Raw genomic sequence first — 17,241 nt, 5'->3', positions numbered from 1 at the left:
AAAAAAGATTTTTTATAGGCGACTATAAAATAATGGGGAACATTAAAGAAGCTTCTGGGATTGACCTTTACTCCTGATCTGAAATGGAGCACATACATCAGGTCTGTTGCCAAGGACGCTGGGAGGATGGTGGGATCCGTCTACCACTCCAGAAGATATCTCACTCCTGATGCAATTCTCTATCTATATAAAAGCCAAGTACGTCCAAGGATGGAGTACTGCTGCCACATTTAGGCAGGAGCTGCTAAAAAAGCCTATCCTGCCTTGACAGAACACAAAATAGACTTTGTGGCTTAGTGGGGGATGCCCTTTTTTCTTCTCTGCAACCTCTCTCCCATAGAAGAGACGTTGCGAGCCTGTTGTTGTTTTATCGTTATTTTCATGGCAAGTGCTCATCTGGGCTCCAATTTCTCGTCCCCCCTCGCCAATCTTTCACAGAAACACCCGTCTGGCTGAAACCACTGTCATTAATTTTCCCCACAATCTTTATCTGTGCCTAAATCCAAGCATAGATTCCATGAACAAAAATCCAAGCATAGATTCCATGAACAAAGCTTCTTTCTTAGAAGTGAATGACTGTGGAACTCTCTTCCGTTTGCCTGTTTCCCACCTGACTACAACTTGGACGTCTTCCAGTCCAACATAAACAAATTCCTGACAAACTACCCCCTTAAGTAAGACACTTTATCAAATCTCCAATACTAATGATAACTACAATTACTATCCCATTGATTACTGTACACACAATAACCCTTATCCCCGAGTGGCTTCCGGGCCTTGATAAGTGGTGACCTCCATGTAAAAAAAAAAGAGCCAACAATAAAAGAAGAAAGAAAAAATAGAGAAAATAGAAGAGAAAGTGGAGAAAAAAGGTTAGGAGACAGAGCAAACAGATGATACAGAAATATTTGAATAGATAAAAATAAAACAATCTGAAAGTGGAGAAAAATGGAATAAGAAGGATGTTCCAAAAAAGTATATATATATATATATATATATATATATATATATACATATGTGTACCAATAAAATGTATACACTCTTTAAATGACCATGAAACGAACATCTATATATATAAAAGCAATTACCTATGCTAGGGATAAAACATGAACAATATCAATCCTAGGGTAGATAAAACAAATAATACATAGAGATGAAAGATTCCTCTCCCCTAAGAATAAAACATGTTCAATATCTGCTTTTGTTTTTTCATTGTTTATTATACGGTCCCGAGCAACGCCGGGTAGCCCTGCTAGTCTATATATATAAAAGCGAAAATGTATGTGTGTTCGCTTTTTCTGTATGTCTACAAAAGGCTTTTTTCAGAGAAGCGGTCGGTCGCCTAACAACTTTTTAAAACTTTTTATATCACATATAAATCGTAATATCTCAGAGTTAACAACGGAGCTCGCCTGTCTATTTAATTTCGGGAAGATAAATATTCAACAGTTTTCACTCGCCGCATGTGGGTTAGGCCTTTTCCTATAATAATGTGGAAGAAAAAAAAAAGTGTTCCTGCACTAAATGAAATGCTACCCCGCAGTCAAAAGTTGACCTCATTAAGTCATTAAAATGTGCACCTGCTAATTTAAGTAATTAAATAAATTCAAACGTGTTTCCGTTAGCATCTCACGGTGGCCCAATGGTTAACATCGTTTTTTCACACTTTAATTTCCAACTTTGCCTCAAGGGTTTGGGTTCGATCCTCATACTTACCTACCAAAACATTTTTTTTTATTTTACCCCCCCCCCCCCGAGTTTTGATTTACCCAAAACCACATACACCTCCAAACACCCGGGCAACGCCGGGTACCCCTTGCTAATTTATTATAAGAAAGAAAAGTTTCATACATCAAAATACTGTGAACAAATATATAAACCAGCTAATTATCAAAAGTCCTCAAATTATTGGCCATTGTGGTCCATGAACAGCTTACAATGCTCACTGATTGAATCAAAAACATTCCTAATCAGTTTAATTGGTATGTTGACACATCATCTTTCAATGGTTGCTTTCAAATCATTCATTGTAGATCGTTTTGTGGTGTGAACCCTGTGTTTAACATGCCCTCACCCACCCAACTCCACCCTGAAAAAAAGGGAAAAAACCGAGAGAGGGGGGGGTCAAATCCAGTGAGCATGGATAGTACTCGATACTTCCTCTGCGTCCTAACTATCTGTTTCACAGGTGACTGACTATATGCTCTTACGTCATGATGATAGTGGGGAAGTACTCCATCCTGCTGGTAGTGCCATTCTTTATTCCTAAACGTCTCTTGGGAACGTGGCATAGCGTATTCATGTAGCAAGTTGAGATAATTTAAAGAGTGTATACATTTTATTGGGACACCCTGTGTACCTCCTCGATGTGACTACCCCCGACAAACCAGACAAGCATCTAAGTCCCACCCCTTTACAGTAGAGATCCCTAGGTGTAAGAAAGTCTTTTACTCCAATAGTTTCTTCCTCAGAACTGAAAGTCTTTGGAACTCCCTTCCAAGATTCTGCTTTCCCAACTGTACTGATATGCAGAAGTTCAAGTGTAATGTGAACAAACATCTTTCTACTCATCTCCTTTCATAATGCCCCTACAAATTATGTCCCCGATAGTAGCCCCCTACTTCAAAGTGGCACTTGCCTTGTTTGGGGTGAAAATTGAATAATAAAAAAAATATATATGTATTTAATATTTAGTAATGTGATTGATAATTTAAAATTCAAATTAGAATTAAAAATTAAAAATCTGTTTCATAAGAAGGAACAACAACAAAGTCAATAATTTGTATGATCGTTTCGGAAACGATGTTTTTATTGTGGTAGACATTAAGCCACGGACAATAATTTTTACATATAGTTTTTTACGATAATTACGGTTTTCAAAAGGCGAACGATCAAAATATACATCTGTCTTACTTAAAAATTGCTAGGTTTATTTATGGTGTCTTTTATATATAAAAAAAACCACCCAATACTTTTGCTGATGAGGAGACTTTGTTTAAAAAAAACTATATGTAAAAATTATTGTCCGTGGCTTAATGTCTACCACAATAAAAACATCGTTTCCGAAACGATCGTACAAATTATTAACTTTGTTGTTGTTCCTTCTTATGAAACAGATTTTTAATTTTTAATTCTAATTTTAATTTCAAATTATCAATCACATTACTAAATATTAAAGTAACTCTAGGATATTTGCCTATCGAGCTTATTATATATCTGAATTACAACGAGCACTGTTCTTTTCTTTTGTATTTTAATTAAATTTGTAATTTTACTATCACATTAAAATACACTCTGCTCTTTAGACTACTGTTCTAACCCCCTTTATATATATATATATATATATATATATATATATATATATATATATATATATATATATATATATATGTAGACATAACAAGTAAATAGATACTCAACAAAAATAATTAATACATTTTTTAAGTTTCTGCTTTATTCATTGACAGCATACGGAACCGTGTAAGGCAGAAATAAAATTTTGAAACATAAATATTTTTTATGAGTTTACATGTTTTGTCTTTCAAATAGCAGTATATCTATCATCATTTAAGGATGCCAAAAAATATTTGAATTTTCAGATTTCCAGAGGAGGCATTTTATAGGTCAATTTAAAGGTATACTTAATCAGTGTCAAGTCACTGCAAACCTTGGAATTCCGCTTTCCCAAATTAACTGAATGAGTGCCCAATTCATCAAAGAGAGAAAATAATCAATATCATCCACAACTTCTGTGATTAATGATAATAAGGGCATTTATTGATGTCTGTTATGCTTGTGCATATACTAACAAAAATAACATGTTTTTTTGTGAGTGTTAAGACACAAATATGAAGAATAAATTGGATGAAAATGCTTCCATATGGATCAACAAATATAATGGTTTGTCATATAATTACAACTGAAAAAGAATTACTTTGTTATAAGGACATGATTAATTGTAGTCAGTGAGTAACACATTCGTCAAATCTCATTTCTTAATGTCGGCTGAACGCAAGGAACATAGCTTTCCAAGGTGCACATTGTCTAAAACAAGACAACAAAGGGCAAATAGTTACTTCCCTTTCAAATACAAAATGTTTCATCCTTATTCTCAAGTGGAAATCTGCTTCCAGTACTTGTACAATTTAATCAAGACATGAAAAAATGAAAATCTAAAAAAAAAGTTATATTGTACATATCCGTTTTGAACTGAAGATCTCTGAAAAAAAAAAATTTCACTTAATTTGATCGAGTAGTTTTTTTTTTTTTTTTTTTTTTAACAGCGGAAAAACACATCTTTATGAGAGTGCGTTGAAGGTAGCCATCTTTGATTTTTTTTTTTAAAACGCCACGGGAGAGATAACTCAGTTTAAAGCACCAATACTCACTCCACATCTTTAATACTAGCTTTTCTTCCTAAAAATCGAACCTTTTGCTCGATATCATAACAAATTGTTTTTTTGCTGTTAAAAAAAACTATTTGACAAAATTAAGTGAATTTTTCTTTTCTGAGAACTTCATTCCATAATGGATACGTACAATATAACTTTTTTTTCGATATTTTAATTTTTTAATGTCTTGATTAAACTGTACAAGTACCCTGCTTCCATATAACACTAGCAAAAAAAAGAACAGCTTAGAATGTGAATTTTAATCTAGTTTTATTTTATCCATACATTTCAATAATTGTCTTTACATAGATAAGATCTATTACTAGATGACAAACTGAAATTAATTTTTGACTTGTTTGTTATTCTAAATTTCAGATGAATGTCTCATGTATTGCTTATTAGAAGTAATTGCCGGGGCTGCTGACCGCTTGGCTGGATTATTTTGGAATCAGCTTAACTGGATCAAGGTTAGTACTCACCTCCTTTTTTTTATTTTAATTTTTTCTATTCAGAAATAAAGTTTTAATATTCTATCTTCCATCCTCTATTGCCTTGAGCCCCTAGAGAAGCATAGGCCATCTACAATTTTGTAGTGAGGAGTTCTTTTCTTTCAGGGTGAGGGTGCTGGCCCCACACCCAACTTTCCCAGAAGGTACATACAGCGGCTAGCTTTCCCAAATAATCACCCATTTGGTACTGGCCAGGCTCAACGTTGCTTAACTTCGGTGATCTAGTGGGAACCATTGTGTCAACGTGATTGTGGCATACATTAATATTTATGCAAGTCCAGAATTCAACGTTAAAAAAAAAATTTTCATGTATATACCTGCCACAAAACAAAAATGTTATATTCTAAAAATTGGATAGATAAATTTTTTTTTTTTTTTTTTTTTTTTTTCAACTAAGAAAATAAAATTTTATGTCTTAGCAAGGTGATTCACCATGTTTAATAAATAAGGGAAAGACAACTTAATTCAAACTACAGAGATCAAAATCAGCCTTGCGATGACTACAATTTACTATTAAAATCACTAAAATCGTACTAAAAATAATGATCAATTTACATAATTTTTGGAATATAACATTTTCGTTCCATGACAGCTACATATATCATAAAGATTTTTCTGTATAATTGTTTTTTTAATTAGGTTGAATTTTGGATAAGGACCTAATATTTCATTATAATTAAGTGTAATTTTTGATGCTTTGTTTGACTCCAATCTTTATGTAATCCAACGACAACATTGAGTAACGATGGTAGTTTATTCATATATAAATTTATCTTAAAATATGTGTGTGTGTCTCTGTATATTTATATTAATATATGTATGTGTATATGTATATTAGGTTGGTGCAAAAATAATGTCATTTTCTGTTCAACTATATATAAAAAAAAAACATTATTTTTGCACCAACCTGATATATTGTTTTAAAATTCCTAAAATGGTATTTCATGGTAAACAACTGATGATCCTTGACATAGCATTAGTGTAGCCGATACCTGTGGCATCACCCATGTTTTCGTCTAGTGGTCAAATTTGTCTCCGTCGTCTGCTCTCTGTTTCTACTTTTGAATCAGCTTCCAAACTGTCACCTGGGAGGCCTGAGGAATATATTGCATTCAACAACTGCATTTTCAAACAAAGAAAAAAAGAAGTCAAAGCTTAATTGGCTTTTCGGGTTTGTATTACTGTACACATAGATTCGAAAAAGTTGTCAAAAAACAAATATATAACAAATAAATGTTATCAAAGGCAAGAGAAGTTACTTTTCTACCAAACTGGATATAAATTTTGTGTTTTTATTCAATTTAACATGTTTATTCAGCTCGAAAAACATACAGTGTTTACCGATGTATTGGAAAATTCCAAATGGCGCCCGACTCTCTCTTTAACACGGTAAGTTTGGGAAAAGGTGTTATAAATAATAAACTAGACAAAATACTGTTAGAAATTCGCTCAATATATGTTACAGTGACATAACTTGACATATATTCGGTGGTTTTTTAATAGTATTTTGTCTAGTTTATTATTTATAACACCTTTTCCCAAACTTACCGTGTTAAAGAGAGAGTCGGTCGCCATTTTGAATTTTCCAATACATCAGTAAACACTGCATGTTTTCCAAGCTGAATAAACATGTTACATTGAATAAAAACACAAAAAATATACCCAGTTTGGTAGAAAAGTAACTTATCTTGCCTTTGATAACATTTATTTGTTATATATTTGTTTTTTGACAACTTTTTCGAATCTATGTGTACAGTAATACAAACCCGGCTTTTCTTAACATAGAATAATTATTGCTTTCGACTTTACAAATAATAGTTACACACTGGCTTGGTCATGCAAACGGGTGACTGGCAGTTTTTTCATTCTTTTCTTTTACCAAGTACTTTGTCTTTTCTACTGTCAGTATACGGGGTGGTCAGAGGCGTATCGAACAAGTGTGCCACCAGGTGCATGGCGAAAAAAGTCTGTCTCATCTTTTCCTCACCTTCTTTTATCAATATCGGTTAGCTATAACCCCCCCCCCACCTCTCCCCATATGTCCATAAGTGGCGGCCAACCAATCAGCGGCCGCGCCTTTGTTCGAAGGGGGAGGTCCAGTAATGGCCTGCCGAACCCTGACCGCCTAAAAAGCGACTTTTACATTTATTGAAAAAAAAAAAAAAGGAAAGAAAAGGTTTTCCTCTCTCATCTTCTCTCCCTCCCACCCCTCTCCCAACACGTTAGTGAGGAAATAACATCCCCTCGCCAGGAATACAAGCCATCACGTTCAATTAACACAATGGGTCTGCCACGCATGCCCCCCCCCCCCCCCCCCGGGTAGTCTCCTCTTCAATCACTCGACAACGATCTCTATCGGCATTCTATCAACATACGTGTCCATCTGTTGAGCCCCAGATTTATTTTTATGACTTCACTCTGGCGTAGACACGCATTTCAGTATCCATTCCTGGGGGGAGGGGGGGGGGGTCATTTTGATTATCCATCAAGAAACAGGCTTATTCTGTTTAAAACAATATCAAACCATCATCATCATCATCATCATCATTAGAATTCAGCCGTGCGAATTCCCCTGAATTTGTGTCAATGGGACCACCCAGATGACAAGCTGGTCCTTAATCAACTAGCAAGGTCTCCCGGCATCGCCCGGTCCCCATCGGGTCACATCAGGACTATTGTGAATTCATGAAGGGAAATTGATTCAACGATTGCAAATTAATTGATTTACTGGCAAAATAATTTTCCAATGAAAGACTAAAAAAAATTTTTTTGTTTTGTTAGTTTTAATGGTAAAAAGGCTTCCAAAACTATGTTTTTTTTTTTCTTTTTACAGCGTTTGTCGTGTTCAACCAAAGAAGATATGAGAGAACATGCTGCACAATTGTACTCTGTTGTTTTACACAATGCTTCCGACGTTAAATCCGTCATATCATCACTGCAGGAATTTCATGCTAATCTCGATTCAAAGGTTTGTTGATTTATTTAGTATTACCAAATGACATACCATTTAGCTAATATGTTTATTTCTTTTGTGATAAAATTTGAAAAGAATTGGTCAAGAACTTTTTACGTGCACATCGATATAAGTGATAGCGAGTGCTGATATTTGATAGTTTTGTTTTTGTTGTTGTTGTTTTTTTTTTTTTTTAGTGCCATCCATCATAAGCGACATCATGTAAATTCGTAACAAACTGTTTACAAAGTGGCTTACTGCAATGGGGGGGTATAGATTTTTTTTATTTTTAATTATTTAGAAAACATCAGTTTTGGTAATGTTCTCTTCTAGCATTGGGAAATTTTTTTATTTTTTTAAATTAAATTCAAACAAAAATTTGAATTGAAGAAAGTTTGGTGCTTATGCACTTATGTTACCCTGCTATTTTTTAAAATAGTATTTTCAGAATAGAATAACGGTTGGCTGTATGCTTATTACATTAAGTATGATGCAATCAATTCAGGCAACACATTCTTAGAAGAATAAAGAATTTTTCCATCAACTTGGAAAGAGAGAGTTCTTTTTGTTATAAGCACATTGCTTAATTATCAATTTTTCACACTATTTTTTAGTATGTCTTCTTTCATCTGAGGCTTTCATACAGATTATTCCAGAAATCCAGTAAGTCTGAGGACATGTCTGCCTATTTAATCGGCTTTCAGCTCTCAAAATTCAGCCAATTTAATTCCTTAATCTGAAATCATGGATGTGATTTATTTGCTTTTAACAGATAAGAAAAAGTGGAATTTTAGGGTTTTTTTATTTTTCTTGATAAACTATCTAACATGTTGCTGATACTAAATACAAAGATGAGAGTATACCAGGCCTGCATACTGAGTACTCTTCTTTTCAGTATTGAGTCCTGGACTTTGTACTCACACCAAGAACAAAGACTGAATGCCTTCTTCATGCAAAGCTGCAGGTATTTCTTAAGCATCACCTTGCAGAATCGGGTCACAAACGTAATTGTTTTGTCCCAGGCTGGCATACCAAGCATGTTTGCCATTCTTACTCCGATGCTTGTTCTGGCTTGGTCATGTGTGCAGGATGGAAGTCGGTCACACCCCCAAAGGACTTCCTATACAACGAGCTTGCCTCTGGAACATGGCGAACCGGACGACCAACTCTGCACTACAAGGATACCTGCCAGAGAGACCTGAAGGCTTGTGGTATTCAACCACAAGATCTTGAGTCACAGACATCACACAACCTGGCAAGCAATGGTCAAGGACGGCATCAAATTTGTAGAAAAGAAAAGAGAAAAACAATAGGAAGAGAATAGAACTCACAGATGAGAGAGGATACAGCCCACCTCTGCCGTCCCCACCATCTCTATCGTTGACTACACCTGCAGGAACTGCCAATAAAGCTTCAAATCTAAAATTAGATTATTTAGCCACAGCAGAAACTAGTGAACCAAACTAGAAAGACTAATTCTACAGTTTTACATCCTTGTTTTTTTTTTTGTTTTTTATTATTTTATTTCTCTTTTGTAGGGAAAGGAGAAGACTTTTGTTTCATTAATGAATAGCTTCTTGTCTCTTTTTAAACATATCAGTTGATACTTTTTTATACGAAAGAAAAAGTAGTGTAGGTCAACACTATTGCTAAATCATAATATAAGCATGTGTAATGGATTGTTCCGATACACATAAGAATGCACACATCATTCCTTTAAAGAGTACAAAGAAAACATATCCTTTCCTGACTGCGTAGTGTATGGACAGCTGAGGACCTTGAAAATAACTATCAAAGAGGACTTCACTGAGCCGTTGGCTTCAGTAATGGTCAGCTTTTGGCAGAAGAATCACTATTGGTTAGTCATTCGTGTGACCAGACTCTGAATCTGCCATGTTGACCAGGTTGAGCTTTATTGTAATAACAACAATAGGGAAGAGAAAAGCAAACTTCTTTTGTCATTGTGGTATGCAGACGAGTGCTTGATGTGAACATTCTATGAATTGAAACAAAAAGACATTGCCAAGGCTGCTGGAAAAGTGTGCCAGAAAATTGCTCACACCTGAGAGTATCCTAGACTTGTATAAAGCCACCATTCACCATGCCTGGAGTCTTGTTGCCACATCTAGGCTGGTACATCTACCACTAGTCTGTCACTCTTAGACAAAAAAAAAGAAGGAGTCTTACATCTAATAGATCATGCACTATTTGCCAAGCTCCAACCTCTGTCCCATCACAGCAATGTTATATCCGTGCACCTGTTTCACAAGTACTTTCTGGTGCTACCAGATCAGGCTGTCTGAAAAACAGTGACGATTTATTCAAACCAACCAGGTCAAAAATGAGGAGAGACCCTAGTGGGAATAATGTGAACCGATCTCGGCAGAGTGTCAGGCTACAAAAATTAGATAGTGGAAAGGTTAGTTCTAGCAGGGAGACTCAACATTGCCTCCTAGGACTGAACGAGGTTGCCAGATTATATTATTTATCAGTCAACTGCTCCTGCTGATTCTTTGTTTGATATTGCTCTTGCGGGTTTTCTGGGTTTTTTTTTTTTTTTTCAAAAAATAGTTTTTTAAAAATACATTTTTTTTCTTCAGACCTGAAATATTTAAAAAAAAAAAAAAAAAAAAAAAAAATGGTGCTACCAGATCAGACTGTCTGAAAAACAGTGACTTCCTGACTAAAATGCACTGTGTGTGTGTGTGTGTGTGCAGTCAGCACCAACCCTATTCAGGGTTTAACAGGCTTCCTCCGAAGGAGGAAGTTTCATGGGAGTATGAAATTCACAAGCGGTCTCCAGTCGCATGTATATCCCCGTTAGGGGAGATGACGACGTTAGGTTTTTGCAACTTTTTGCAGGGAGGTGTCGACGTCCCCCTACATACAGCATCTGGTCTTCCCAAATTGATCACCCATTTTAGTAATGACTAAGCTCAACGTTGCTTAACTTCCGTGATCTGACGGAACCGGTGTGTCAGTGTGATTATGCCGTATATTAAGTGCACGGCACATAAATGTTATTGTTTTTCCTTCTCTTTTGCACAACTCAACCATGTTCTGCAAAACCCAAAAACAAAAACAACTCTCCCCTTCACTCCCCTCCCTTCTTTTTCCTTTTTTTTCTCTTCTTCCTCTCACTCTTCCCCACTAGTGTCTTGACTCAAAATGCACCAAATAATAACATTATAACCTTTACGCAATGAGTAACTATTTAAATATATAAACAACTTGAAGCATAGAACGTTTTTTCATTTCATTCAGTCTGGATTCAGCATTGAATTATCTGAAAAGGGTTGATATGCCCCCAAAAAAATGATTTAAAAAAAAAAAAAAAGACAAGTACTTTAATGGAATGTGCTCTGACTCGTACCCTGATGCGCATACTATCGCCTAACCCAACATGCAGCAAAATCTTACTCCTTCACTATTGATGACTCTAAAGGTTAGAGAGCCTTCTACCCTAATAGTTTCTTCCCTTGAACTGCTAGTCTTTGGAATTCCCTCCCTGTTTCCTGCTTCCCTCACTTTACTAACCTGCAAAAGATTAAATGTAATATGAACAGACATTTTGCTGCTTAACTCCCCCACGATTCCCTAATAGACACATTCCCAAATAGTAGCCCCTCATGTCCAAATGGCAAGACACCTTGTTTGGAGCGTAAAAAGCGGACAGAATATAGAAAAACCAACATCTTTTTGTGAGAAGCCGTAGAAAGATTTAAAGTTTTATCTGCGACTAAATGCGTTTGGTTTTGTTTCATTTTCATGTGAACTATGTGCTCTTGTATTTCGATGATTAACGTGAATTATTGCCTCTGTTTTTCAACCTTCAGAATCTCGAGTTACAGCATTCTTCGATCTTGATGCTTGGATATATTATCGGACAGCAAATGCGCCAGGCTAGTGACCCCCAGGCCATGGAACAGGAAGGGCTCAAAGAAATCTATGAGGCAATGCAAAACGCTCTTAAAAGATTGGGTATGTGTAAACCCTTTTTAAGTTGTATAGAAACAGAAACCAACTCCTTTTCTTGAGGGAGGGCTAGTCTGATCATTTTTCTAATTTTATTTGTTATTTTCACGTTTCGATCAATGAATTTCAGGTGGTAATCTTTATTTAATCGAACCTGCTCTTGTTTTGTCAACCATGTTGTAAGTAATTTGTAATTGTATTTATAATAGTGCCTTTATTAAGGAACTAGCTAGGGGTACACGGCGTTGCCCGGGTGTTTGGAGGTGTGTGTGGAAACTCCGGGGGGGGGGGTTAAAAATAAAATAAGTATGAGGATCGAACCCGAACCCTTGAGGCAAAGTTGTAAATTAAAGTGTGAAAAAAAAAAAACGTGTGACGTTAACCATTGCCCCACCGCGAGATGCTAACAGAAACACGTTTGAATTTATTTAATTACTTGGATTTGGCAGGTGCCCGTTTTAATGAGTTAATGAGGTCAAGTTTGACTGCGGGATAGTATTTTTCATTTACTGCAGAACGCTTTTTTTATTTTTATTTTCCCAAGATGTTATAGGAAAAAGACTAATCCACATGCGGCGAGCGACAAATGTTGAATATTTATCTTCCCGAAATCGAGCAAATTAAATAGACAGGCGAGCTTCGTTGTTAACTGTGAGATATTACGATTTATATGTGATATAAAAAGTTTTAAAAAGTTGTGAAGCGACCGACCGCTTCTCTGAAAAAAGCCTTTTGTAGATATACAGAAAAAGCGAACACACATCCATACCTACATTTTCGCTTTTATATATATAGATGAACCTTCAACCTCGAGAGTTACTTAGAACTTATTGTTACTTAGCACCTGTATCTATTATGTCACAAATCCTTGCATTCATTCCTGAGTTTGGCAATATGCTCCTGAAGAAGGTCAGAAGTTACATCGGCCAAAATGTTGTTAGATTAATATCCACGATTAGAAGAGTAGTCCAAATAATCTTTTTTACCATCTGTTAGACAAGTTCTTGCTCTGAATGTCTGTTGAAAAATACTGCATTCAGAAAGTTCTTAAAGAAAGAAATAAGGAACTGTAAATTCAACTGGAAGGACAAAGTAAGGTTACAACCCACTCTCACTGATTCTGAAGTCCAGCCTGCTCGATAACATCAACTGGTTACCGCAGATGACATCAGGAATAGTCTTCCGTCAGAATCTGTAGGGGTGCCACCCCAACACCCTCCCTCTCAAGCTTTTTCTTCATAAAAGCTAATAATATCCTCTTAGGTCTAGGATCGATCATTAATGGATTGGTGACTTTCCTTTACCGAACCGACTGTCGTGGTTCTGGTGTTGATTGGGGAGGTTCGAAAATAGACTCAATCTGTTCTTTCTCCAATGGTGGTGTTTCACTAATGTCATCCGAGCGACATCTTAATTTCAAGAAGGGATATGAGAAGCTCTCTAATTGTGTTGCCTATCGTTTTTTTTTTTTTTTTTTTCGGAATCGGTATGAAGTGCAGCAATTATGGAATCCTCAATAGGTTCCCTTTTCTTTAGTATCAATCTTAATAAGCCATCCACATGACTAATCTGTTTCGATGACAGCTACTTCAATTTAAAATCATAATTTAGTAGAATAATACCCAGTAGTCTATTGGCAGTATACGTCGGTAAGCCTTTTTCGGATCCGAAAATTGTCAGTAATAGCTTATGATCTGTTTGCAACGTGAAAGTTCTGTCATGTAAGTACCTATGAAATTTTGTTACCGTGAATATGATACTTGGAGCTTCTTTTTCAATTTGTGAGTACTGTCTCTCAGCTGGCAGTAGCGTTCTCGATGCATGGCGATTGTTTTTTTGGTACCGTCGGGTATTATATGTAGTATACAAGCTCCAATGCCATATGAGCTTGCGTCGCTTGCTACTATTATTTTCAGATTTGGGTCATCCATATTTCATCCATAGCCTTGAACCTCTGGAGGGGCATAGTCCATCTACAACTTTGTAGATGCTTTTGTAGTGAGGAGTTCTTTTTTCGAGGTGAGGGTGCTGGCCCCAGGCCCAACCTTCCCAGAAGGTACATACAGTGCTTAGCTTTCCCAAATGGTCACCCATCTGGTACTGGCCAGACTCAACGTTACTTGACTTTGGTGATTTGATGAGAACCGGTGTGTCGACATGATTGTGCTGTACAGATTTGGGTCATAGTGTGTAAGAAACAGTTCCAATGTTAGAGTATTTTTGATTTTTTTTTTTTTTTTTTGTGCAGGCGTCGACTTCCAGGCTTTTTCCTTCTTTAGTAGTTCATTCAGCGGGGCATGCAAGTCATGCATCTTCTTTATAAAGACCTGGTAGAAGTTTGACACTCTCAGAAAACTTTGGAAACTTGTACATTGTCTGGTGTCTTCCATTTTTATCAATTCTGTGACATAAGTATTTCATCTTGTTCATGAGGAAATCACACTTTGCTTTTTTTTACTTTAAATCCAAAATTTTGAATTCTTTTAAAGACCTCATGTATATGTTTGGGATGCTCAGCTGTGTATTTACTGTCAATCCATAACCTGCCGGAAAATCCCAGGTGTAACCTTGACCCTGAAATCTAACCTCTCAAACTTACAGAGTCCTCTGTGTGTATTGATGCAGAAGAGTTTAAAGCATTCCTCCTTGATGGGGTTCTGTAAATATGCGTCACTTAAATCCACCTTAGCGCAAATATTGTACCACCGTTTGTTGAATACCTCCCCAGGAGTAGGGAGGGGATAGTAGTAATCTTTCAGGGCCACATTCAGGCCCGTGGAAAAATCCACATAGAGACGAATTTGGTTGGTCTTTTTTGTAACATATATGGTATGGGCAGCCCATTCACTAGTGCTTACTTTTAATCGTATTCTGGCCGTTTCTAGCTGATCCAGTTTCTTATCAATTTTCTTGGCTGCCACAAACGGGGCGTTTCGTTTTTTCTTGAAAATGGGTAGAGCGTTCCCCTTCAACTCAAATCTGGCTATAGCCTTGGTATATCTTCCTAGTCCTGACGGAAAAACTTCTGGAAATTTTCCCTTTAACTCGTTGTTGTTTAAAGTTAGCAGAAGGAAAGGAGAAAAAGAAAGGGAAAAAAGCAGATGGAACGAACAGAGGTCTTACTGCGTGTGTGTCGGGCGAGGTTGGGCAGAACAGAGAGAGAAATCAAGATGGCGCCCATAGTTTTAAAAGGTGTGCTCTGGTGGAAGTCATGCAAAATCACATGGGAGACGTATAAAAGGAGTTGACAGGTTAGATCGGGGAGAGGCAGACAGACGAAGGTTGGTGTCAGTGGTGATCTCAAACTCTGCGGACGTTGGCTTGCAAAGATGAATTTTTTAATTTTTTTTTATTTCTTTAATTTTGCTGTTCTAAACTAGGAACACTTCACTCGCCCTTTGATTGCTGTGCCTCAGTAGAGTTTACTACCTTATGAAAGAAATTGCTTACTGGTTGGTCTCAGAGTTTAAATTATGATATCTAATCTGTTTCAGATGTCTTGTACACAAAGACTCTTACTGTTTTGGTGATACCATTCAATGTCACAGGGAATATCCCTAAAATTTTATCATATCGTTTGTCACTGCATGAACTGATTTGTTAGTTCTCCTCATGGTTGGTTTCTTCAACCTTTTCCATGTTTGTATGTCGATGATTGACAGATCGGAACTGGAATTTAGCTGTAAATCCACTTCCTTGTTGAGGATGTTAACAATTACATATTTCTGCCGCTTCCTCTCCGATTCAATGTGTGATCTCATTATTCCTTCTGTTCTTTTTGCAATGTGTCAATTTATGGCCTTTCCTGTCACGCTCGTTGCATATTTTATTTTTGCAAAAACAGTCGGGTTTGTTTTACTGTACACATAGATTCGAAAAAGTTGTCAAAAAACAAATATATAACAAATAAATGTTATCAAAGGCAAGATAAGTTACTTTTCTACCAAACTGGATATATTTTTTGTGTTTTTATTCAATGTAACATGTTTATTCAGCTCCAAAAACATACAGTGTTTACCGATGTATTGGAAAATTCCAAATGGCGCCCGACTCTCTCTTTAACACGGTAAGTTTGGGAAAAGGTGTTATAAATAAAAAACTATACAAAATACTATTAAAAACCCGCCGAATATATGTCAACCTATGTCACGGTAACATATTGAGCGAGTTTTTAACAGTATTTTAACCGTTTTTTTATTTATAACACCTTTTCCCAAACTTACCGTGTTAAAGAGAGAATCTATAGACTAATGCTGTCTGCTGCAATGACTGCATGGACTTTTGGGCGATTTTGGTTTGGAGATTGAATAACTATTGATTTTGCTTGGGTTGTCTTCTTGTTCAGTTGTTTTTTTCAAGGGAGTACTCTTTTCATCTGTAACTAGTTCTTTGTACATATGATACGCCTGACTCCTTGATGTTTCTTGAGTTGTTTATGCTGACTATGTGTTGGCAATCTTCCACCAGCTCTTGGAGTGTAAGGCCTTGTTCACTTTCGAGTCTTAAGAGATCTCTGCATTTTTCGTCAAGATGAGACCCTGTGCAAAAGTCAAACACTTGAAATCATCCGCTGAGAGTTTAACCAGACAAATAGGTGCAAAGGTGAGATAATCTTTGTTGTCGCGTTTCGCCAGGTTGAAACACTTCCATCTCTTGTGAAAAATAGTTGTATTCGGGCTAAAAAGTTCAGATAAGAGAATTCCAGTTCGCTCATCTTGCTGGATAGTACATTAGTAAATAGTTAACGAACTTACTGTATTTTGTGGTCCCTAGTTTTCTTAAAAGTAAGCAGACCTTTTTGGCATTTCTCCACTCTTGGCAATCAACAGTGAATAAATCTTCATATCGCCTATAAAAAGTGTTAGTTTTATCCTGTTCTAGATTTTAACTTACAATTTTAGTTTTCATTCTTCCTTCTTTTTTTGCGTGATTTCTATTATGACTTTACTTGTGAGACCTTTGAGAAAATTTATCTTTTTTCAAAAATTAACACCAGCCGGATTTTACTTGTGAATTTCCGCCCATAAATAATTTTCGAATTACCGTCAATTGTTATTTGGGATTTAAATTTCTACGTCACCAGTTTGTTTTGGTTTAAATGTTGAAAGAAGAACGAGAAGGCTTAGAAACAGTAAAATGAAATAAATATTAACAGAAAATACAGAAACGTATATTGGTTGAGTGGGACTCTGCTCAACTGGAAGGACAAAGCGAGGTTATGATCCACTACCTCAGAGTCTCAGGTCCAGACTGCTGAATAGCAGAAACTGGTTACCGGAAGTGACATCAGGAATAGTCCATCATCAGAATCTGTAGGGGTACCATCCCAACACTTATCATAACAGAGATCCATACAACATTTCAACCAGATCAGCCCAGTAGTTTGCGAGAAAAAGTGGGAGGGGAAAACTAA

At 36.3% G+C, this 17,241-nt stretch overlaps 1 protein-coding gene across 1 annotated transcript in view; it reads left to right on the top strand.

Annotated features, from left to right (window-relative positions):
* LOC145287772 (proteasome adapter and scaffold protein ECM29-like) overlaps positions 1–17,241 on the top strand; it is a 184,835-nt gene that overhangs the window by 68,090 nt on the left and 99,504 nt on the right. Inside the window, exons 18-20 of the mRNA XM_080135598.1 lie at positions 4,767–4,858; positions 7,734–7,868; positions 11,690–11,834. Of these exons, the coding sequence (XP_079991724.1) occupies positions 4,767–4,858; positions 7,734–7,868; positions 11,690–11,834 (372 nt within the window). The remainder of the gene's footprint in view (positions 1–4,766; positions 4,859–7,733; positions 7,869–11,689; positions 11,835–17,241) is intronic.

This window comes from Euprymna scolopes, chromosome 11 (genome assembly GCF_053919585.1).
Source record: "Euprymna scolopes isolate OS-2025 chromosome 11, ASM5391958v1, whole genome shotgun sequence".
Classification (NCBI taxonomy): domain Eukaryota; kingdom Metazoa; phylum Mollusca; class Cephalopoda; order Sepiida; family Sepiolidae; genus Euprymna; species Euprymna scolopes.
This window is presented reverse-complemented; position numbering and strand designations above follow the sequence as displayed.